Genomic DNA, 23128 nt, shown 5'->3' on the forward strand with positions numbered 1-23128 from the left:
TAAGACCCTTATGCCTCATTTGGGATTGTTTAGAGTCCTTTGAAACTGCAATTTTAAACTGCATTAAAACTGTTACGTGTTGGGGTCCATTAAAGCCCATTAAAATGAGAAAAATCCTGGAATGTTTTCTCAAAAAATATATTTTCTTCTCGACTGAACAAAGAAAGACATCAACATTTTGGATGACATGGGGGTGAGTAAATTATCTGGATTTTTATTTAATTTTTTTTAGAAATTGAAGTTATGACTGCTTATAACTGTTTAACTTTCATGTTTTCAAACTGTTTAAATTGTTACATTTCAAGTATTCACAACAAATAGTCACTCTTCTCCTAATGACTAAAATTGCACTTCATGTTTTCTTTTCTAAAATTTTAAAGATATATATAGGCTAATCCGCCTTGCAATTGTACACTACATCCAGACACGACGGTTGGAGTTCGCCCCCTAGTGGCAATCAGTAATCAATCGTTTTTATAGGATTCAGGTGTTACTGATCAAGTTAAACAAAAAATTATTAATAATTTTCACCGTGCACAGTGTTTTAATTGGAACACACTGAAATACCTCACTTACGGTCAGCGTGTCACGTGGTTTAGTTGCACAAGTTAATTTTTTTATGCATCCAAACCTCAAATTGTATCCAATAATTACGCGCCCGCAGATGGTTGGCTTCCCACGCACCCCATTTCTGACTCCCTTTCCAGTTTTTCGGCCTTCATTTGTCATGTACAGTGGAAAGGTAAAAGTAACCACGCTGATTTTAAATCAGACAAAGATGACCGGTGGGCTGGATAAAGATGATTAGAGGCCCGCGTGCTGCCAGTTGACTAGCCCTGTCCTTGGGTTGTAAATGGACATGTAAAACCGTTTCTGGATAATTTTTAGCACTTAATAACGTTACATAACTTTTATGTAAATATCAGAAAACAATATAACACATTATTTTAATGCATTCTTTGGCACCTTTAACCTTATCCAAAGTTTTTTCTTGAGTCAGGACATGATAGACAACTGTTATGTTTTTGTTATTTATTGCGAGCAGAGGTCTTCAGCAACAGAGCCTCTATTTAAAGCAAAGTGCATACAATTGACGCTTATAATTTGTAACATCACACGATCTTTCCTTTACAATTAAACAAAACATAGTTAACCATCACAGCAGTTATCATGATCAGCTTCTTATTTATTGATCTATGTGTAAACGTTAATAAGTCGTGAAGGTTAAAGACTTGGCATGTGCATACTGCATTGCATCAGAGAAGGCATCCATCTGTGAAAGAACTAAAAAATAAATTAATAAACTTCATTTCCTCATTTAACTGTTTGTATTTACACTTCAGTGGCCGTTTATAATAGCAATAGGATCTTATCAATCAGGAGCGAAACTACAAGAAACACGTAGGCCTTCGTTGTTGAAGGTTTGTGGAGTATCATCTATACATACATGGGTGAGACTGATCAGAGCACAAACAGGATCAATCATAAGTGACCAAATGGTGCTTCTGTGTTCAGGAGCCTTTGAACGATGACAGCGTTTGCTAAGTCGGCTTCCTCTAAAGTCTGACACGGATCGTTCAGTTCCCGGAACGGCAGCGATGTGGTCAGGATAAACGGTGCGTCGGTGCTCTGGGCCTGTTCCACAAAATCCTGCACGTCGCTGATCCTGAACCAATCACATCAAAGGCATCAGAAAAGCATGTTCAACAATCCAACAATCATGTTAGTCAGAGATCTGAAATCCTTGCATGTTGTGACGCACGCAATAAATCCAATGTAATCTGCAGCAAAATGACAGCTTATGATGCTTTCATTTCACCTTGTGAGGTTGTATTACATGATAAATGATGAGGGAAAATTACGTGAGAGCTTTTGCGTCACAACACGCCTGGGATGATTCTGACAATACACACCGAATCAGCTTTATAATGGTATTGGATAGTGCCCAATTTTTAATCCATCAACATCAGTTATTAAGTTTTGGGAAAATGTTTATTTTGGGTAAACTCTCACTTTACATCGAAAAGTATTTATACATCACAGTAGCATGAATTGTGAGATAAATCCGAGCATACATTGATCCTCAATAGTAAAAGTACAGAATGGTTAAGCAACACTATATAATACTCACTGATGAGATAGATTAAACCTCTGCACAAGACGCCGACCATCTGCCAGCCAGATCTGGAGGGAGGTCATGGGGAGATCCTCATTCAAGTCTGGAAGATGAGGACCGGAGCAGTCCTCGTGTATCGAGCGAGACCTGGCAACCACTCTTGGAGCCACACTGCAGAGAAGAAGCTATAATGAACAGTTTCTAAAGGTAATAAAAACTTGTTGGATCATGTCATAACATTTAACTCCTGGTTTGTTGGTTTCATGGCATTTTATATGGGATTTGAGTAACATTTATAAAAGATAATCCTCAATGGTCAAAATATCACAGAGTGAAAGTGTTGCAAGGACACCTACTGGACATTTGCGGAAACACAAGGACTTGTCGATTTACCTTTTAATGTTATTTTTTATTTATATATACACACAATTTAATACAGAAGGGGGTATTACCTTCCCAGTCTGTGGCCTATGCCTGTAAATGGATGGAAGGTCTTTTTCTTTGGGACATAAACTTCATCTTTCATTTCCTGTACATTGACTTCTAGTTCTTCGTCCTCAGCTCTTCCTTCTAGTTCCAGAGGTAGTTCTCTTTAGAAGATTGAAACAAGATTTTGACAATACATAACCATATCAAAAAGAGACCTATATTATGCAAAATCCACTTTTACAAGCTGTTTGGACATAAATGTGTGTGGTAGTTTGTGAAAACCACCACCGTACAATGAAAAAAAATCCACCCACTCCACCTTCAGCAGAATCATTAGACATGCTGTTTTGATTCTCTTGTTAATGTGATATCACACTGATAAAGCCCCGCCCACAGTTATCTTTCCCCAAAAGCTTTTCTAAATGTGTTCGTTGTCTCAGACTGTATTCACAGGAATCAGATCTATTTTTAACCAAAAAGCAGAAGCTCATTTAAAGCAACACTAAAGAGTTTTTGCTCTTTGCTCCCCCTACTGGTTAGAAGCGTAATTGTCCATTACCACTGTCATAAATACTGCAGCATAGCTGGCTCTGATTGGATTGTAGGTCTGCCGTAAAGCAAGTTTTTGTAGTTTTCACTCGAACTACAGGACCGGGACCCGATGGTTGGAATTTTCTTTAGTGCGGTTTTGGTCGATAGAGGGCTGCAAAGCAAATGTGAAAGTGGATGTACGACTGAAACTTTTTTGGAAACGCTATTTTAAGGTAAAAAAAACTCTTTGGTGTTGCTTTAAAGGTACACATATGAAAACATCACTTTTTTGCTCCCGCTCAAATGGGGCATGTTGGACATGCTATAACAAATGATCTGGGGGGCTTTTCAGCTAAACTTCACAGACACATTGCACACCTGAGATTTATTACATCTTGTAAAAATGTGCATAATATTTGCCCTTTAAATGTTATTTTGCCTTGGACACAACCAAGGATTAACTATGTTTGCCATTATGTTAATCATCATTTAAAGGAAAACATCACTGTTTCTCAATATTTTACTATGTTCTTACCTCAGCTTAGACGAATTAATACATACTTATACTTTTTAAATGCATGCACTTAATCTTTGTACAGCGTGTTGTGAATGTGTTAGCATTTATCCTAGCCCCATTCATTCCTTAGGATCCAAACAGGGATGTATTTAGAAGGCACAAATCACTTCCATGTTTTCCCTATTTAAAGACATAAAATACATGAGTAGTTACACGAGTAAGTATGGTGGCACAAAATAAAACATGATGATTTTTTTAAGCGGGTGAAAATGCGAACTATCTTGTATGGCGGAAGAGCACTCAGTTTGCAGCACTTCTACCTCGGCGCGCAGTAACATCATCACTCCTGACTACTTCCCCTCTCGCTCAAACATCCGTCAATATTACTGCACCCGAGGTCAAATTACTGCAAACAAAGTGCTCTTCCGCCATACAATATAGTTCTCATTTTTATTTGCTTAAAAAAATCGCCACGTTTTATTTTGTGCCACCATACTTACTCATGTAACTACTCATGTCTTTAAATAGGGAAAACATGGAAGTGTTTGGTGGCTTCTTAATTCATCCCTGTTTGGATCCTAAGGAATGAATGGGGCTAGGCTAAATGCTAACACATTCACGACCCGCTGTACAAAGATTAAGTGCACGCATTGAAAAAAGATAGCTATGTATTAATTCGTCTAAGTTGAGGTAAGAACATAGTAAAATATAAAAGTTTTCCTTTAACTCTTTCCCCGCCATTGACAAGTTCTCATCATAGAAATCAAGAAAAACGCTTCCCTGCCAATTACGAGTTTTTATAGTGATCCATATTTCCGCTATTATCCTTTAGGTGACGCTTTTACACACCTTTATAAAACATTGAAGCATCCACTGATTTAAAAAACAGTTAAAATTGTTGTGTATGTTTTTGATTGTCATTCTGAATCTGATCTCTAATAAAAGTCCTTTACAAAAATGCAATTATCTCAGCTTCTTGATCAAAATTTTGTATTTTTGAAGAAACTTACCCATATTTAAGAGGTGATAAAAAGAAAAATGTTGAAGATAAGATGAAACAGTTTTTTTTTTTTTTGAAAACAGAGAGTCTGTTATTTCATTTGATATATTTTATGTTAGAAGAAATTTTTCTGGAAGGAATTAAACTTTTGTGAAAATCTTAATAAATGCTGGCGCTGACTGGCAACTTAAAAAAACGCTGTCAACGAAAGAGTTAAGGAACAGATTATGACGAATTCTTCTACAGTGACAAAAACAAGTTACCCTTTTTTAATGGCCTCCAGGAACTCCTGGTTTTCCTCCAGAGAGTAACTTCGTAATTCTTCATCGTTTACTGTAAAGCCATTTTTCCACAGTCTCACTACAATCTCCACCTGTAAAGGCCAACAAATTGGCGATAAAGCCTTATTGTTACTTAAACTATTCATTTAATCAATTATGTTGATTTTCCCAAAAAGTGGTAACCCTGCGCCATTGTTTGTGGTGCTATCATTATATTGGTCTTTGTTAGAGAGGACCAAAAATGGCAAACTTGGCTTTACCAATTGTGTGAAACTGGGGCAGAATTATCCTCTTGTTCGACCAGCAGCAGACATGGGGTGTTTTTAAGCATAGAGGTTGCCGTTGGTTCGAGTTTTGATCAAGGCACGCTTTCATACTTGACAATCACTTTCACTACATTTTTATTGTTATCTTTATTTTGTGAATGTAATTGTACACAAGAAGATAAAATGAATTTTCTGACCTTTTTGCCACTACTGGCCACACTGCTGATCTTCTCCACCTCATCGAGCAAATCCTCAACAGAGAAACTGGATCTAATCGGGCTCACCTCCTCTTCCTCTTCATCATTCTGTGCCCCTTCACACCTAAGAGGTCACAAAACAGCTTATTAGAGTTTGCCAAAATCACACAGCGAAGGTCACCAGGGATGGATTAACATTTCTTGAATGTTCATATTTAAAGCCTGTAGTAAAGACGCAGGGAACTTACCATGTGTCATCTTGAATTCTTTCAGTCGGATCGATATTTTTCCTCATGATGTTTTGAGTTGTCCATCTTGCAGTAAAAACAGAAGCAGCCATTCAGTATAAATTATAAGTGATGTCACAACCTCAAGCAACCACTGCATTAGTGCCTATTCAATAATTCATGGAGGTGCTACAAGATGTTTTCTCTGTGAATGACAGGTCCATCAAGATTGGCAATACTTTTTAAAAAATAAAACCAATGACAGTGTTTACATATGGAACTTCATAAGCATAAGTAACATTAAATACATAGAAAATAACCAATGTCCTTACACTGACGTCATGATGCACGACATTGACATTGAATGTGACGACACGCTGTCAAGTGCACACTTCAACTCTTAATTAATTTATAACCAAGGCAAAATCTAAAAGTCACTCAAATGCCACCCAATTAAAGGGTAATACTTAATACTTTAAGATTCTTAAATAGCCATTGATCTGAATCCGGGCAAAATACCATAATAAATGATAGCAGTGCGCTAAAATTACGTAAGAAGTGTGTGGATACCACGCAAGCGCACTGCGATGCGTTACGACAGCAAACACCCGCAATAACCTATAACACATACCAGACTCACAACCGCGATTATAAAATTATATATCGTTACCTGTGTTAGGCTTCAAGCGGTCGCACAACAGTTCTATTAGCTCGTTAGTTTCTCTCATGCCTACACGGGACCACCATTTCTGTCTGACGTCATCGCCACTTGCTTGTGCGCACGTTGTTGCGACGTCATCGAGACTAAAATGAACTTGAAATGCATGTTTTTCGTTTTTCATGAGTAGAAAACACAACACGCAGGTAAAACTGGCTTGTGTTTTATTGAGGTGGGTGGGGAATGAGGAATGAGGGGAGAGATGGCTGCAATACACAAACAATACTTACACATTCTGTATACAAATTAATTAATTTAATATCACGAAAATAGCTCTATACTTTAAAAATAAATATCACAGAAATAGGTCTCATGTGGGGAAATAAAGAGTCTCAGTGATAACTCTTGAGTTTGAACATTAAACGCCAAAAATAACTCAGTGCTGTCATGTGTGGATTTATAGGGGGGCGTGTTGGGAAAACTGTTCATAAACTAACTTACTGTGTTTTTGCAATACCTTTTGGTGCCACTGAAACACTCTAGTAACAATGTTTAGTTTATAGTAAATTACATTTTATTGTTACAGTTTTTTTATTATTATATTGCTATATTATTATATTATTTAACGCATTTTAAGAATATAAAGTATGAATAAGAAAACTATAACAATCTTGATAAATTATGCAAAACATTACTTGTTTGTCAGTCATGATGTGAGTGTTTCTTGTATATGAAACATGACACATTAGATTAGCCTATTGTAAACAAACAATGTTTTTAAATACTTTCTCATTTTCTGACCCTAGCTTGATAAAATATCCAAATTAGACCTAAATCATTTTACGTTGAAGATTAAATTAATAACTTCATTCTTTGCTGTAATGATTCAAATCTGCAACTATTTAAGTCTGAAATAAGCGCTTTTATTATTCAGATTAAATGTTTTAAAACAAATCCTTATTATTGGCAATAAGAACCTAAATATAACCCTTCAGAGTAAAAGTAGCTAATAAAATGCTTTTTTTACTGCATTTAAAATAAATAAATCATACTCCTACAGTGTAAATATACATAGCTAAACTAATACATAGAAAACACAAATGTTTAATAACACTGGAGGTAAAATTATTTTTTTTGTCTTCCAAAAAATATTTTTTTCAAATTTCTGTGGCGCCAACTTCGTGCCGGCACGCGCACGCTCGCTCGCGTCTCTGTGTAACGGAAGTGGCTCGCCGGAGAGTTTCGGCTGGCTGACAGCAGAGGGAGAGAGAGAGAGAGAGAGAAAGAGAAATGGCGCCTCGGTACTCCACTAGCTGAGACACAATCATAACGAAAGCAACTGACGAGAGCTTACTCAACACAACCCGTGTATTAGCGGGGACAGACAGCAAACATGGTGAACACCAGAAAGAGCTCGGAGCACAAGCCCATCAGTCCCTTCGTCTCGGGTCGGACGAGGTCGTCTCGGAGGAACAACCCAAACTTGGACGAGCACAACAGCCGTGTAAGGAATAGAGAGACACCGGCTATCTTTTCTTACTGGCAGCCGGTTAGCGAGATGCTCCCACCAGCCTCTTAGCGATGGATAGATAGGCAGACAGATAGATAGATGGATGGATGGATGTCCACCTCTTTTGTTCCCAAATCGCGCCTTGAGTGACACTTGCCGTTGAATAAAATGCAGTTTAACGAGACGACAGCCTTTCGTCGTGTCGTTTAGTTTAGTTTTATGTATTTTTCACTGATATTAGCAGGACTTGACCAAAGCCGGCTGGCTGGTTTAATGCACCCAGTGCCCCCAAGTTGTCTTTTGTTGTATTCGTGAATGAATCGTTCAGTCCTTTGGAATGATTCGATCGAATCGATTCGCGCAGTGTTGGTATGCTGCTTGTAGCGAATTTTGTTTGGGAGGAAACATTCACTCGATTTTTGACACATTTTATCGAGCAGGTAGGATAATTCCTGTCAGAAATCTATTTTTGTATTAAAATAGCAGTTGGCGGCAGTTTGAAATAGATGTTTACAAATAAATACAGATTGAATAAAGTACTTTAATCAAACGCAAAGTAATGCAGCAGTAGTTTAATAAACATCTCACTATACAGAAAACAGTACGTTAAAGTACTTGTAATAACACTTGTGAGAGAGATGAACTTATTGAATCGGTTAGTTCAAAAGAACCGTTTGACTCGCTCAAATGAATCGGTCGTTATTTTGTTGCTGTGTGTTTGTTGCGCTCGAGAGGCACCGGCGTGCGCCATGCTGTCACGCGCTCCGACGCCCGATTAAAACGCCAAAAGAAAAGCGCATTCACACCTTTAGTCCTAATAAACGTGATTCGTCCTCCTTATTTATTTAAACAATAAACAAGCTTGTGTTGGGGGAAGGGAAAGCTTTGTTTAGACAGACCCCTTGTGGCTCCAAACAGCTATTGTTCATGATATTAGGAAGTAAACTCTTCAATGTTTATGAAAAACTTCAGCTGGGTTATTGACACATGTTGTCATTTGTTGATGTGCAACATTAGTAGATTGCTTAAAATGTAACATGTCGAGTTCCTGTTGAATTGCTTGGTCATGTTTTGGCTGTTTGGTTTGGGATGTTTACCATGATTGTCTTTTGAGTACCATTTAAATATTATGGTACTTGATAATATGATAATCATTTAGTTTGGTAACATATACATTTTAAATTACTATTATATTGTTTTCATCTGTGCATTTATATATATATATCAGTTTTTCTCAGCTTGTTGTGAATTGTGCATAAAGTTTAGGCCAGTCAGTATCTGGCTTTGATTTGTGTTGAGTTTGTTTTGATTTTTTACTTTTATTTTAATGCTATTACTCAAGATTGCTTACTTTGCGGAAGTGAATGTGACACATTTTGCCTGTATAATGTCATTGCTTACACCATGCACCTGTTATAAATTGAAAAATTAGTTGCGCTTTACTTTGAAGCTCATAGCAAGTTCATAAGTTTGGCTCATTCATAATCTTGACGTTGTCACCTTGCATGTGACTGGTTGTGTAAACGGTACATATGTGGTGGATCAAAGTTATTTAGTTAGGCATAAGGTTAAGTGGGATCTGGATGAAGAGGAGGAAGATTTTGGAGTCGAGTCCACTTCTTGTAGGATCAGTATAGGATAATGTCAGAGTGCCCAGCTGACAGATGGCTCCTTTTGATTTTGCTTTTATCATATTTACCTTAGGTGTTTTTGTATTCCATATTAGTGATAGACCGATATATTCCGCATTAGGGATGCTTAACAATTAATCGCGATTAATCGATAGCAGAATAAAAGTTTTTGTTTACATCATATATGTGTGTGACATGTGTATAATAATTATGTATATATAAATATGCACACATGCATGTATATTATAAAAAAAAAAAAATTATATATTAGGTATTTATATATAATATAAATTATAAATAAATATACAAATGTATATACACATGTAAACATTTCTTATATATATACATGCATGTGTGTGCATTTATTTATACAAAGTTATTATATACAGTTCACATATATGATGTAAACAAAACTGTTATTCTGCTATCGATTAATCGCGATTAATCGTTAAGCATCCCTATTCCGCATATATCTGCAGATATTTGAATTTTTATTTATTGGCTCTGGCCAATTAAACTTTGTTATTTGAACTTTTCATTTGCTCCGGGCTCTTACTTGGTTTTTCGAGTCTGTTTACATGATGATAGCATACTTTTTCAAGTCCTCAAACTTTAAACTTCAGTTGGGGTTAGGGTATAATATTTGGTATGATATCGTTTCTGTAAGATCACATAGTACTGAATTCATACTATCAACCGACTTGAAACATTGAGAATTTCGATTCAGCCTTTGCTCTGCATGGGGTTTAATGCATGCCATTTTTTGCATGCTATTTATTAAAGAATAATTTTTAAAATATCAAAAAATTGTAATTAAAAAAATTACAGAATATAAGCTTATCTTATTTTCTAATTAAGCCTTCTGTGAAATTGTGACAAAATGAAAAATACATAAAGCTTCAAAAACTTATGTCATAATAATGTCATTTAAATAAACAAATATTTGAATATTTGTTTTTTTATGAGCTCAAATATTCAAATATTATATTACTGAAAATGGCCATCCCTACTTTTTACCATGACATTACATTGCGTTACACAACACTCAGGTGTACAGCAAAGTCTTAATCAAACAGTACAGTGAGTTGTCAGATCTGAATTACATAAAAGATATTTACAAGACATACGTTAAGTACCTAAAAAGAGTGTTTACAACCATTACAAATGTTTATTTAATTTCACCATTTTTCACTTTGGCTCTCATTACATTTGTTTTATATCAGCCTCATGTCGGCTAATTGGCCACATTGCTTTCTCAATATCTGTATCAGCATCGACTATTAAAAACTTCATATCGTTCAACCACTACTCTGCATGCTTGGTCTTTTAATATCCTGTGCACCTCTACCTGTTTTCAGAAGGAGCCCAGCAGTGATGTTAACAGCAGTAGCCCACGTTTGTCTCCGCCATCAAAACGGACACGCCGACAGACGCCCCCGAGTTCTACTGATACTTCCCCAAGTCCACAAAGTAAAGGCCAGAGACCCGCATGGACAATGTCCAAACACTGTACCAGGTGAGGTTTGACAATCAATATTTACAACTTTATTATGTTCAGTTTCATCTGCTAATGTTCTTGAGCACCAATATGTTGTGACAAATGTTTGCACAAACATTACTACAGGATAGCAATTACTATCATGTATGTAGTGAAGGGTAATGATGTCATTATACTGTTAGTAATGAACTCCCTTTATGTTGTCTTCCAGATTGTCCACCGGTGCCTTGCAGAATGGACGCAGTAAGTATTAATTCAGATTCATCTTAATCAAGTTTTTTTCTGAATCACGCACTTTAAAGCAAAAGTTTGCTCAAAGGAGAGAATTTTGGCATTGTGTATTTTCCGGCATAAACCTTGGAACATGAAAGGTTAAATTTTGAAGAATTTCCTGCTTGCTTGCTTCTATGAAATTAAATGTAAATTGGAATTTTCAGTTATCCAAAAGTCATAAGATAGCTGTGTTTGCCAAATTTAGATCAGTCTGAAAATCTCTGTAACTCGCTTTCACACAAGCCTTTATGCTACGTACACACCAAACGCGGGGCATCGTGCTACACTGGGATTTACCTTCGTGTCATGCAAATTTTTCGCTCAAGTTCAATATTTTTAACTTGGCCAAAGACGCGTTTGAGGCGAAAATTGCATGTTTTCTACTTGCGCAAATCTTTAAACTCGCATTTGGTGTGTATGCCCCATTAGACATCATGTTAAATATGATCACGTTTAATCACTGTCATGTTTGGTCTGGTGACAAGTTTGTTGTCTAATGCTTCTCAGTGGGTTTTTGTCTTGATTTGATTTGGCTCACAGGTGCTTGTTTTGTTTTTAAATCTGCAGGGCGGATGAGTTTAAGGGGTGACACTGCATCGGAAGGGGAGCACAGTCGCATGAATGGTCACGTTGAGCTGAAAAGAAGCCGTCGTGTCAGGAAGAGCCAGTTTGAACATCTCAATCAGAGTTTACTGTTCGACCAGCTAGTCAACAGGTAAACGCCACTGGTTGTTTTGTTAAAAGTATGCCTCTAACATGATTATTTAGGATTAGCTTTTTAAAGATGGTAAATGTAATTTTACTGCAGATACTGTAGTACGCTGTGGTACGTTTAAAAAAAAATCAAACTTTTAATTTAACAAGGAGTATTATTCGGATTATGGTTCTCATGAAGTTCAGCATTGTGAACAATGGATTAAAAGAAAACTGTTATGCCATTTAACCATCAAAGAAGGCTGAAATTGAAAAACAATTTAAAAACTTGGAAACTACTCTTTGAAAAGGCATTTTCATCCAAAAGAATTGTTAACAACACCAAGCCAAATTTTTCATGTGATGTACTGTAGCATGTTGCTGCCTGGTAGTTAATAACAGATGGTGGAAGGTATTGGAGAGAGCAAACCTGCTGGTATTAGACATGACAGAATGGCTTGATATGCTTTATAGGTTCTCAGTGTTCCTCTATTTTAAAGCTTTGTGAACTTGTGTATTTACTTTTTCATCAGTCAATAAGCTGATGCTTTTATTAAGGGACAAGATCATTTCCACTGGGTATCATTGTGCATATTGCATATTAATTTTTGTGTTGCCTGTTTTGTATAATGCAGATTTGAGTGTACATGTATAAAGCATAAACACTTAAGTTACACTGAAACCCCTAATGCTATTTGGACTTAAAAAGTCAAGCAATCAAAACTTAAATTTTGAATCCATATCTAAACTATCTTTGATCATCTAACTTATTAACTTACAAAAATATTAACTTAAAAATTCAAGTGCAATTAACTGTAATCCAAGTTTGGTGAACTTAACAATTTAAGTTCAGTCTATGTGACCACCAAGTTAGGTGAACTTAAATATATACGTTTTTGGGAGACCCATTACTGAGTTCAGTCAACTTATTAGGGTTTTCAGTGAATTTTTAATACTTTAAAGCTGCAATTTATGACCTTTTTGGTTAAAAATAAAATTTAACAAAAAATAGTTAATAGTATATAAACAATCAGGGTAAGAGCAGCATTTAAAATGGTATAGTATTATTATTATTTTAACGATTTCGAAATAATAATAAAACTTGTAGTCAGTGGTGGCTGGTGACTTCTCTTCCGAGGGGCACAAATTCAAAATATGTGTTTGTTGCGTCATGTGAACTTTTTTTTTAAATGACGTGTGATGCACATATGTTTACATGACGTGCCAGACACATATTTTGGCATGATGAGCCACACACATGATGGGCTAAATACATGTAGTGACGAGCTTCGCATCATGCACCCTTGAAAAAGAAGTCACTGTCTAACACTGCTTATATTAATGATTTATAATTTGAGCTGTCGGGTTGGATTTAGTGGGAAATGCCCAGTTGTTTTCAACAAACATAACTGCAATTTTATTTTATTTTTGTTCCAAATAAAGATGGCAATGTAGCTTTATTACTATTTATAAAAGCTTAATTTTATTAGGAGTTTAATAATTTTTTTTTAGTATTTTACATTTCTAAGTTATGTGATGCACCACTTTTGGATACTTTGTCTACTAGTACATCTTTGTGTACAAACCTGGTTTATTGCAATATTGAATATGAATATGCATGTTTGTTAACAGTACGGCAGAAGCGGTTCTTCAAGAGATGGACAACATCAGTAGCATACGTCAGAATCGAGAAGTTGAGCGCCTCCGCATGTGGACCGATACTGAACTGGTGACTATATTTTATTCTTAACAATCACAATTAAACTGTAATTGTTCAGCGTTATCTTCTACCTCATTAAGGGAACCGTTGCCCACACAGCAGTTATTAAACTCCTGCATTACTCTGATCTATTGGCCGTTCTCTTCGGTGTGGGCTGTGAACCCTGTGATGATTCAAAACTAAATTGATTCTTCTGTGTTAATGTAAATATTTTGTGCTGCAGGAAAACATGGATATGTACTCCCGCGTAAAGAGAAGGAAATCGATGCGCAGGAACAATTTCGGAATGCAGGCACATCACAAAGGCATCAGCAAATCCAAAAAAGACCCTGATGAGGAAGAGGGAACTGAAGGTAAATGTCTGCGACAGACGTGAGGGACGGCTATATACTTACTTATAGAGACCTCTTTGTGCTGATTGGTTGGATTACATGTCCTTCCCCTCCTGAACTTAGTTCAATAAAAACTGCATATATTATCAGATTTGTGTACAGCAAAAGCGTCTCTACGTCTTGGATCTTTGTTCTTGATTGTTCCATTCTCCTTTTTGTATTAAAGAGTCTCATGAAGAGGGAGAGGAAGATGAAGATGTGGAGGCAGATGATGATGAGGACGATGAAGGAGATGAGGCCGAAGAGGCTGAAGAAGAGAACGACAGACCTTATAACCTCAGGCAGCGTAAAACTGTGCAGCGTTATGAAGCCCCACCAATAGGTGCGCTCACAGATTCACTCGAACCCATCAGCACAGCCCATACACATACAGAAACAGTACACATTTTTGATTTTTGTTTTTTCAGAGCCAGTGAACAGGAAGCAAAGCAAGGGCTCTCTGTTCGACACACACAGATCTCCTGCGAGAAGAAGCCATATTAGGTGAATAATGTTTATTTACAAATGTTTTAGACCCAGGGTTCCCACGGGTACTTGAAATCCTTGAAAGTTTGTGAAAATATACATACACAGGGCTCCAGACTAACTTTTTTCACTAGGAGCACAGTGGCCCCCAACTGAAAATTTTAGGGGCGCAACCAGAAAATTTAGGGGCACACACCGTAAATCAACATGCTAACCAAATATTCACATTTCTACTAATTTCCACTGTATTACTAATAAATACTTTAATGATAGATGCAGAAAGTACAATGTGCTGTTTCAAATTCAGTGTCACATTTTATTGTGAACTTTTGGAAAAAAAAGGTCAAATTTACTTGTTGCACATGTGCGACTGGATGTAAAATTCAGTGGCAGACTCTCAAATTTTAGGGGCAAAATGCCACCATTTGGGGGCAGTCTGGAGCCCTGATACATAGATACAGGTCATTGAAAGTGCTTGAATCTATTTTATGCAGGAATTTTTCTAAAAAAAAAAAAATCCATATTATTCCCTGTGTAGTGTAGGATAATATCATAAAATCCTAGACTTTTTAAGCACACGTGCTAAACTGTTCACTTTAAATGCTTATATCTTCTGTATGCGAATATTGATTCATACCAAAATGCTTTTTTGCATAGTTGTGTTTGACACATGAAAAGTCTCGGGTTACATATGTAACTGTTGTTCCTTGAGAAGGGAACGAGACGCTGCGTCTCCCTTGCTATACTTCCTGCGTCCCTGTAACGCCGTCTTTGGCAATATTTCAGATAGCGATATACTTCGTGGCTCTCGCGTCACCCTGTCTTACCATTGGTTGAATTTGATATACACATTCAGACGCACTTACACCTGGAGGCGTCCCCAAAGTGTCACCGCAGTGACGCAGCGCGAGTTCCCTCGAAAGGGAACTGTAACAATGTATCTTAAAAGGTAACACGATGTAACCGTGCTCTCACTTGAAATGTGTCTCCACATTTAGTTCTTGAATTTGAGGGTAAAGTGTGGGAACCCTGTAGACCCCTCATGTTTCATTTCTTTGTTGTGGTCATTTTTTATGTTAAATATCTTGTACAATATTTATTACCAGAGTAAAGAAACACGCCATTCACAGCAGTGAATCGACATCATCATCTGATGAAGAGCGCTTTGAGAGGCGGAAAAGCAAAAGCATGAGCCGTGCTCGCAATAGGTGACTGTCCTAGAAATCTGAACCTTTAGCAAAATCTGTTTCTGAATGATATTTTCTGGAAGTTTGTTATGACTGCATAGGTTGTCTGTAGTTTGAAAAGTGTTTTCCCTATGTGGCAGGTGTCTACCCATGAACCTGCGGGCAGAGGATCTGGCCAGCGGTGTGCTGCGTGATCGAACGAAAGTGGGTGCCAGTTTGGCAGATGTGGATCCCATGAATCTGGACACTTCTGTGAGTTTTAGGTTCTAATTTTAGTATTCCTCACTATTATGCTCAGCCTCGTTTGTGCCTCATTTTAATTAGTTTGAGCAGAGACCACTGGTTTTGTGCTTAAATGTTTTTGTGTGTGTGTGTGTGAAGCTGCTTTGCAACAATGCAAAATTTTTGAAAATATAATGCATTACATAGATTATGTGGATTATCATATGCTCTTGACTCTTTCAATGCAGGTGAGGTTTGACAGCGTCGGAGGTCTTACCCATCACATCAAGTCTTTGAAAGAGATGGTTGTCTTCCCTCTACTATATCCAGAAGTGTTTGAGAAGTTTAAGATCCAGCCCCCAAGGTATGACAATTAGGCCACATCCACACAAAGCCAGAGCTTTATTTTCAGAAGATTTTGCTTTAGTAAAGCTAATAGGCTCACTAACAAGCATGTAGTCTGCCATTGGTGTTGTATTGCTGTGACGTAGCAGCGTCTAACTAGGGTTGTATCAAAATGTACGGATTGGCTGTACACACGAAACCGCTAGGGTGTCGTGTTTGTCCCAAACACCTATGTGTGCACAGTCGAATTTCATAGTCTATTCAGACCAAGTTGATAACAATTCAACCTCATTGTGTTTTTGTCTTTTTGTTCAGAGGATGCCTGTTTTATGGGCCTCCAGGAACAGGGAAGACACTGGTGGCGCGGGCGTTGGCTAATGAATGCAGTCAGGGAGACCGAAAGGTGTCGTTTTTTATGCGCAAGGGCGCCGACTGTCTAAGCAAATGGGTGGGAGAGTCTGAGCGACAGCTCCGCCTACTTTTTGACCAGGTGAGCTAATAGATAACGTTCCTTTTATACTGACCCAGTCTGTGAAAACCAAGCTAAAGAAATCTTTTCTGATTTACTGTTTTCTACACAGAATCATCCTAGATAATGTAAAGAGCGTTCTTTGAAAATATAACTTTGAAATATTTAATATTGACTGAGTAAGGTCATTGATTAAAATCAACAAGTGAACTTCGATGGATTTAACAGAAAGGGTCACATATATGCATACCCATGAAAACATAAAAATGCATTAGAGACATGAGTGCGGCCTCTTGAGTTCACTCGCCATAAACAGCGTTAGATAAAAATCAAAATCTTTACCTTCCTGTGCAGTCTTGCAGCATAGCACAAGTTATCCTTAAAGATTTAGAGAAGCAGATATTCATATAAAGCAGGGGTCGGTCTCTTCCCAGCTGATCTGAAGGGTTAGGTGTGTGGTTAGCCAGCCAGGTAATGTTTTTCTCTCTTCCTGGCAGGCATACCTCATGAGACCCTCCATCATCTTTTTCGATGAGATTGATGGCCTTGCTCCTGTTCGCTCGAGCAGACAGGATCAAATTCACAGGTAATTCATTTGTGTGTTACACTGGATTTCATCATCAAGATTAGAAAGCCGCCGAAGAACCCAGGTAGCTTTGGACATGTTGTTTTTAAAAGAGGGTTTTGATTTTTCTTTCATTATTAATAAAGTTACCATGTAGACATACCCTAACTTTGACAAGCATAGATACTTCCCATATATTTCATGAAAACCAAGAAGCTAAAGCATCTCATTCTGAAATCTTTACTTTATAGACTTTACAGCCATGACCACAATAAGATAACATAAGAGTGCCCATATTTGTCAACATACACATATTCAGTAACTTAGTGGGGAGCACAAATTACCTTATCTTAAAGGGACCATTTAAAATGTCCGCCCAAAAAAAAAAATCAATTCATACTCCACACTCCAAACAGACGGGGGCAGTATACCTCCAGAAAGTGAGTTGGTCTATTTTAATTTAGCAGCATATATCAAGTTTGATTTACATTAGCAACTAAGTTATCATTAGTCCCAAAAAAAACATTCGGTCTCATTAAAATTGCAATGTTTTCCGCTACGTTTCGTGCGTCCATTGGTGTTCATTATCATCGAAGACATTGCAAGTTTCTTAGCTAATGTTACATTTTAGCATCAGCTTGGTAGATAACGGGTAAAAACCGGATCGGATCCGTGGGTAGAGCGAACTATTAAACGCTAACAGCTAAGGATGCGCGATAATTTGCATGCGATAGTCATTGCGCTTCTCGTCAGTGAAGCCGGTTTCTTGATTAAAAGTGAATCGCCATCAGCTGCTTTCAGATAGAGCCACATTTACTGCACAAAGCCGTAGTTCATGTACAAGCTGAGCATAGGTTATCGCAATGCCTATTATAAGTGAACTTCTAGCGAAATACTAACAGCATCTTACTTACCAATCGAAAAGAAATGTTGTCATTTCGGAGTCGAACCTCATTTCTTTCATGTCCATTAGTTGTCTCCAGCGATGAAAAGCAGTGCCAGTATTTACTCTGGTTCGGTTACTTTATTTATCATATTTTATTTGTGATTCCGAGCGCGTTGTTCCCTGCAGCAAATGGTTGTGGTAGTGGTTAATGTCTCAAAAATGAAAATAATGTCATTAATGACTCACCCTCATGTCGTTCCAAACTCGTAAGACCTCTGTTCATCTTCATATCACAGTTTAAGATGTTTTATACTTAGTCTGAGAGCTTGTTGACTATCCATGTCCAGAAAGTTAATAAAAACATCATCAAAGTAGTCCATGTGACATCAGTGGGTCAGTTGGAATGTGTTGAAGCTTCGAAAAAAAGCTTCGCCCTCAGATTGTAAACGAAGCCCAGGCGCACAAAAAAAAAACAGCTGGGGCGCACCAGATAACACGTCAGCCGCGTCGTACATCATTCGCGTCACTGCAGTCAAGAGAAGACAATGCTGAATAAAGTCGTAATTTTTGTTATTTTTGGATCAAAATGTATTTTCGAAGCTTCAACACATTCTAACTGACCCACTGATGTCACATGGACTACTTTGATGATGTTTTTATTACCTTTCTGGACATGGACAGTATACCATACGAAGATTTTCAATGAAGGGTCAACAAGCTCTCTGACTAAATATAAAACATCTTAAACTGTTAGTACAAAGGTCTTTTAAGTTTGGAACGACATGAGGGTGAGTCATTAATGACATTATTTTCATTTTTGGGTGAACTATCTCTTTAAAGATATGGTAGCCAAAACCGTCGGTCTGTGTGATCTTTACACATTTAAGAACAAGACCTTTGCATTAAAGATAAAATGTCCCTTTAAATGAGCTACAAAATGTTTGATTGTTTTTCTTGTTTAATTTTAAGCTCCATAGTGTCCACGTTACTGGCGTTGATGGATGGTTTGGACAGTCGAGGGGAGATAGTGGTCATCGGTGCTACAAACAGACTCGACTCTATCGACCCTGCACTCAGGAGGCCCGGACGCTTTGACCGGGAGTTTCTGTTCAACCTGCCTGATAAAAAGGTGCAAAGATCTTTTGTGTCTGATGAGAAGTTCAGCGGTTGCCCGCAAGCGTTTGACAATGTCCCAGAGCATCCATAAAAACTTAAACAATTATCCTGCAATAGACACCCAGCCCAGTTGACATCTTAAGGGAAAACGCCACCGTTTTTTTATATTTTACTATGTTCTTACCTCAACTTAGACAAATTAATACAAACCTATCTTTTTTTACAGCGTTTCGTGAATGTGTTAGCATTTAGCCTAGCCCCATTCATTCCTATGGCTTCAAACAGTAATGAATTTAGAAGCCACCAAACACTTCCATGATTTCCCGATTTAAAGACATGAGTAGTTTTTGAGTTTTTGTTACATGAGTAGTTACACGAATAAGTATGGTGGCACAAAATAAAACTTTTGTTTGGAGCCATAGGAATGAATGGAGCTAGGCTAAATGCTAACACATTCAAGAAGCGCTGTACAAAGATTAAGTACACGCATTGAAAAAAGATAGGTATGTATTAATTCATCTAAGTTGAGGTAAGAACATAGTAAAATATTGAAAAATGGTGGTGTTTTCCTTTAACAAAAGGAAAGGGAATTAATTTTGATGAGTTTACAGCTCACTGCCAATATCCGAGCGCTTCCCATTTAGTTCAAAGCAGAGCAATATAGGAAAACTGTTCAAAGTATATAAACCTACCCTTATTTAAAGGTCCACTTATTTTGGGCATCTAGTGGAAAAAGGGCAGTTCACATTATAACGATAACTATAACGTTAATTATAACGATAAATATATTGGCGTCCACATCATAGCGATAACTTTATGCTAATTCACTCAAAGGTGTAAAGGTACAAGGTGTTTCAATGTATTAAAGGAGTAGTCCACTTTATAGATGGGGCCCATTGACTTTCCATAGTATTTTTTTTCCTACTATAAAAAGTCGTTGGACCCCATCTCTAAAGTGGACTACTCCTTTAAGGTTTCCTTCTTTCGCGAACACTTGCCCTTTCTATTTTTTATAGTTATCGTTATAATGTGAACGGCCCTTAAAAGTTACACAATGCACCTTTAACAAATTATGATGTTGCTGTTTGTATTTAGTTGCTTTTTAGCTTTGTAGCTGTTAGGTAACGTCAGGTCAGTATTGAGCTGCTCTAATTGTTGTACATGTATAGTTTGTCTTCACAGCGGGGTGTTGGCTAATCAAAGCATTAACTCTTGTGTTTACACAAGCACCTTAGTTCAAAGTGTTTATGATCAAAAAGGTTTCGCTGCCTAGTTTCAAAAGTTGTTTCCAGGTGCTTGTTTTTATCTAAACGATGTATGTCTGTGTTTATCGTACACCAACAGGCTCGTAAGCACATTCTAGAAATCCACACCAGGGACTGGAACCCCAAACTAGCTGAACCCTTCATTGAGGAGCTCGCAGAGAAATGTGTCGGTAAGATTTTTTCACAAATCTAAATAATATTTAATGCTTACATTGTGTTTTAAAGTTAAATTTGGGGTATTTGTATTAAATGTTTCCATATTTGTATTTGTTAATGTAATTACTATTAATTACTTTTTTATCCATTTTTGTGTTTTCTCTATGCATTACTCTTAACTATTTACGTTAAACCATTAAAGTGAACTATTTTTAAATTTTGAACATGAACTTCTCAGTTTTTATTCAGATATTTGCCTTACTCTTGTATCTCAGGCTACTGTGGGGCCGACCTCAAAGCACTTTGTACAGAGGCTGCGCTAGCGGCTTTGCGACGGCGCTATCCTCAAATCTACGGCAGCGGTCAGCGTTACCAGCTGGACGTGGGCTCTATCGTCTTGGGTGCGCAGGACTTTGGCCGTGCCCTGCGCTCCATTGTACCTGCTGGTCACAGGGCACTGGCTCCACCCGGCCAGGCGCTCTCCTGCATATTGAAGCCCCTGTTGGCACCCACGCTGGCCCAAACGCTAGCCTGCCTGTTACGAGTCTTCCCCCACGCAGAGCTCCTGCACAAGGAACACACAAAAGGTACGCCTCTGTTTCCTGACATTGTTTCTTTCAATTCAAACATAGACAGCAGAGTATGTTTTTGCCATTTGTATAATAAAACAGCACCTATACAAGCATTGCTTAAAGGGATAGTTCACCTAAAATTCTCATTTTCTCATCCTTATGTTGTTGTGAACCTGTATGAACTTTTTTTTTATAAACACAAAATAAGATATTTTGATAAATGATGGTAACACACAGCTGATTGTAACTATTGACTTTCATAGTTAGAAAAACAATTTAACTGTGTGCTTACCATAATTTATCAAAATATCCTTATCATCATTTATCACAATACAACCATATTTTTTGTTTTCCTACTATGAAAGACAATGGTTATAATCAGCTGTTTGCCTACCATCATTTATTAAAATATCTATGTAGAAAAAAAAGAAATTCATACAGGTTTACAACAACATGAGGATGAGAAAATTATGACAGAATTTTCATTTTTTGGGTGATTTATCCCTTTAAGTCAGGGTTTTTAAACTGGGGTTTGTAAACCCCTTGTGGTTTGTGAGGGAATTGCAGGGGCTTTGTGTGTTGATTAAAAACAACACGTTTTTTACAATTAAATCATAAAACGTAAATAGATAATTTTATAATGAAAAAAATCTACATAAAACACTAACAAAAACTATATAGTTTATTTTTTAATCTGCATGTTACGTTACCATTACACAACACTAGGCATATATCAGAAAACTTAAAGGAATATTCAATTTTCTTAAAAGAAAAATCCAGATAATTTACTCACCACCATATCATCCAAATGTTGATGTCTTTCTTTGTTCAGTCGAGAAGAAATTATGTTTTTTGAGGAAAACATTGCAGGATTTTTCTCATTTTAATGGACTTTAATAGAGCCCAACACTTAACACTTAACTCAACACGTAACAGTTTTTTCAACGGAGTTTCAAAGGACTATAAACAATCCCAAACGAGGCATAAGGGTCTTATCTAGCAAAACGATTGTCATTTTTGACAATAAAAATAACAAATATACACTTTTAAAGCACAACTTCTCGTTTAAATCCGGTCGTGATGCGCCAACGTGACCCCACGCAATACGTCATGACGTCAAGAGGTCACAGAGGACGAACGCGAAACTCCGCCCCAGTGTTTACAAGTGTTGAGAACGAGGACCGTTCCTACGTTGTTGTATGTCAACTGATACTAATTAATGTCTTTGTGTCAGTTTATTGTTTACAATGGTCCGCAAATGTGCGTTTTATAAATGTAACACGTGACCTCCCTACGTCACTACGCATTTATGTTAAGTCGCGCTGGATCGGATTTAGACGAGAAGTTGTGCTTTAAAAGTGTATATTTTTTATTTTTATTGTCAAAAATGACAATCGTTTTGTTAGATAAGACCCTTATGCCTCATTTGGGATCGTTTATAGTCCTTTGAAACTCCGTTGAAAAAAACTGTTAAGTGTTGAGTTAAGTATTAAATGTTGGGCTCTATTAAAGTCTAATAAAATGAGAAAAATCCTGCAATGTTTTCCTCAAAAAACATAATTTCTTCTCGACTGATCAAAGAAAGACATCAACATTTTGGATGACATGGTGGTGAGTAAATTATCTGGATTTTTCTTTTAAGAAAATGGAATATTCCTTTAACACTCGGGCCCATCTTGATGTTAAGTCTGTGTTTTTTATCGTCGTTTGGGGCACGAAGGCACACTGGCCTCTCACATGTATATCATATTGCTTAGTCGATTTGTCATGTGTGCAGCTCAGGCATTCACGTAACCCGCTGTGCCCATCAAAACGTTTTTTTTTTTTTTTTTTAAGGTAAAGAGCGACCACACTAGGCAAACAAACAAATCAGGCTTTGGGGGTCAAACGCACTCTGGTGCATTTTGGTTGGGATAATGTAAGTGTGCTCTGAAATGACTT

General features: G+C 37.2%; 2 protein-coding genes across 3 annotated transcripts in view; one reads left to right on the forward strand and one right to left on the reverse strand.

The window, feature by feature from the left end:
* Positions 1-1017: 1017 nt before the first annotated feature.
* ubxn2a (UBX domain protein 2A) lies at positions 1018-6384 on the reverse strand. Of its 2 annotated transcripts, XM_065256338.1 has the most exons (8): positions 6235-6384; positions 5586-5651; positions 5338-5461; positions 4857-4966; positions 2569-2706; positions 2132-2287; positions 1448-1666; positions 1018-1284 (listed from the first exon to the last, which is right to left on the reverse strand). In XM_065256338.1, exons 2-7 carry the CDS (start codon positions 5630-5632, stop codon positions 1483-1485), a joined length of 759 nt encoding a protein of 252 aa, XP_065112410.1. In that variant the 5' UTR covers positions 5633-5651; positions 6235-6384; the 3' UTR covers positions 1018-1284; positions 1448-1482. The 2 variants fall into 2 exon arrangements, with proteins under 2 accessions (XP_065112410.1, XP_065112409.1); XM_065256337.1 differs by having other exon boundaries at positions 1018-1666.
* Positions 6385-7486: 1102 nt separating this feature from the next.
* The window catches only part of atad2b (ATPase family AAA domain containing 2B), a 136348-nt gene continuing 120706 nt past the window's right edge, over positions 7487-23128 (forward strand). The window contains exons 1-16 of the mRNA XM_065256339.1: positions 7487-7726; positions 10722-10879; positions 11073-11104; positions 11702-11849; positions 13460-13556; positions 13771-13900; positions 14106-14261; positions 14347-14422; positions 15511-15612; positions 15732-15843; positions 16062-16177; positions 16474-16648; positions 17125-17213; positions 19048-19207; positions 20539-20629; positions 20891-21202. Of these exons, the coding sequence (XP_065112411.1) occupies positions 7616-7726; positions 10722-10879; positions 11073-11104; positions 11702-11849; positions 13460-13556; positions 13771-13900; positions 14106-14261; positions 14347-14422; positions 15511-15612; positions 15732-15843; positions 16062-16177; positions 16474-16648; positions 17125-17213; positions 19048-19207; positions 20539-20629; positions 20891-21202 (2065 nt within the window). The 5' untranslated portion in view covers positions 7487-7615. The remainder of the gene's footprint in view (positions 7727-10721; positions 10880-11072; positions 11105-11701; positions 11850-13459; positions 13557-13770; positions 13901-14105; positions 14262-14346; positions 14423-15510; positions 15613-15731; positions 15844-16061; positions 16178-16473; positions 16649-17124; positions 17214-19047; positions 19208-20538; positions 20630-20890; positions 21203-23128) is intronic.

Source organism: Paramisgurnus dabryanus, chromosome 12 (genome assembly GCF_030506205.2).
Source record: "Paramisgurnus dabryanus chromosome 12, PD_genome_1.1, whole genome shotgun sequence".
Classification (NCBI taxonomy): domain Eukaryota; kingdom Metazoa; phylum Chordata; class Actinopteri; order Cypriniformes; family Cobitidae; genus Paramisgurnus; species Paramisgurnus dabryanus.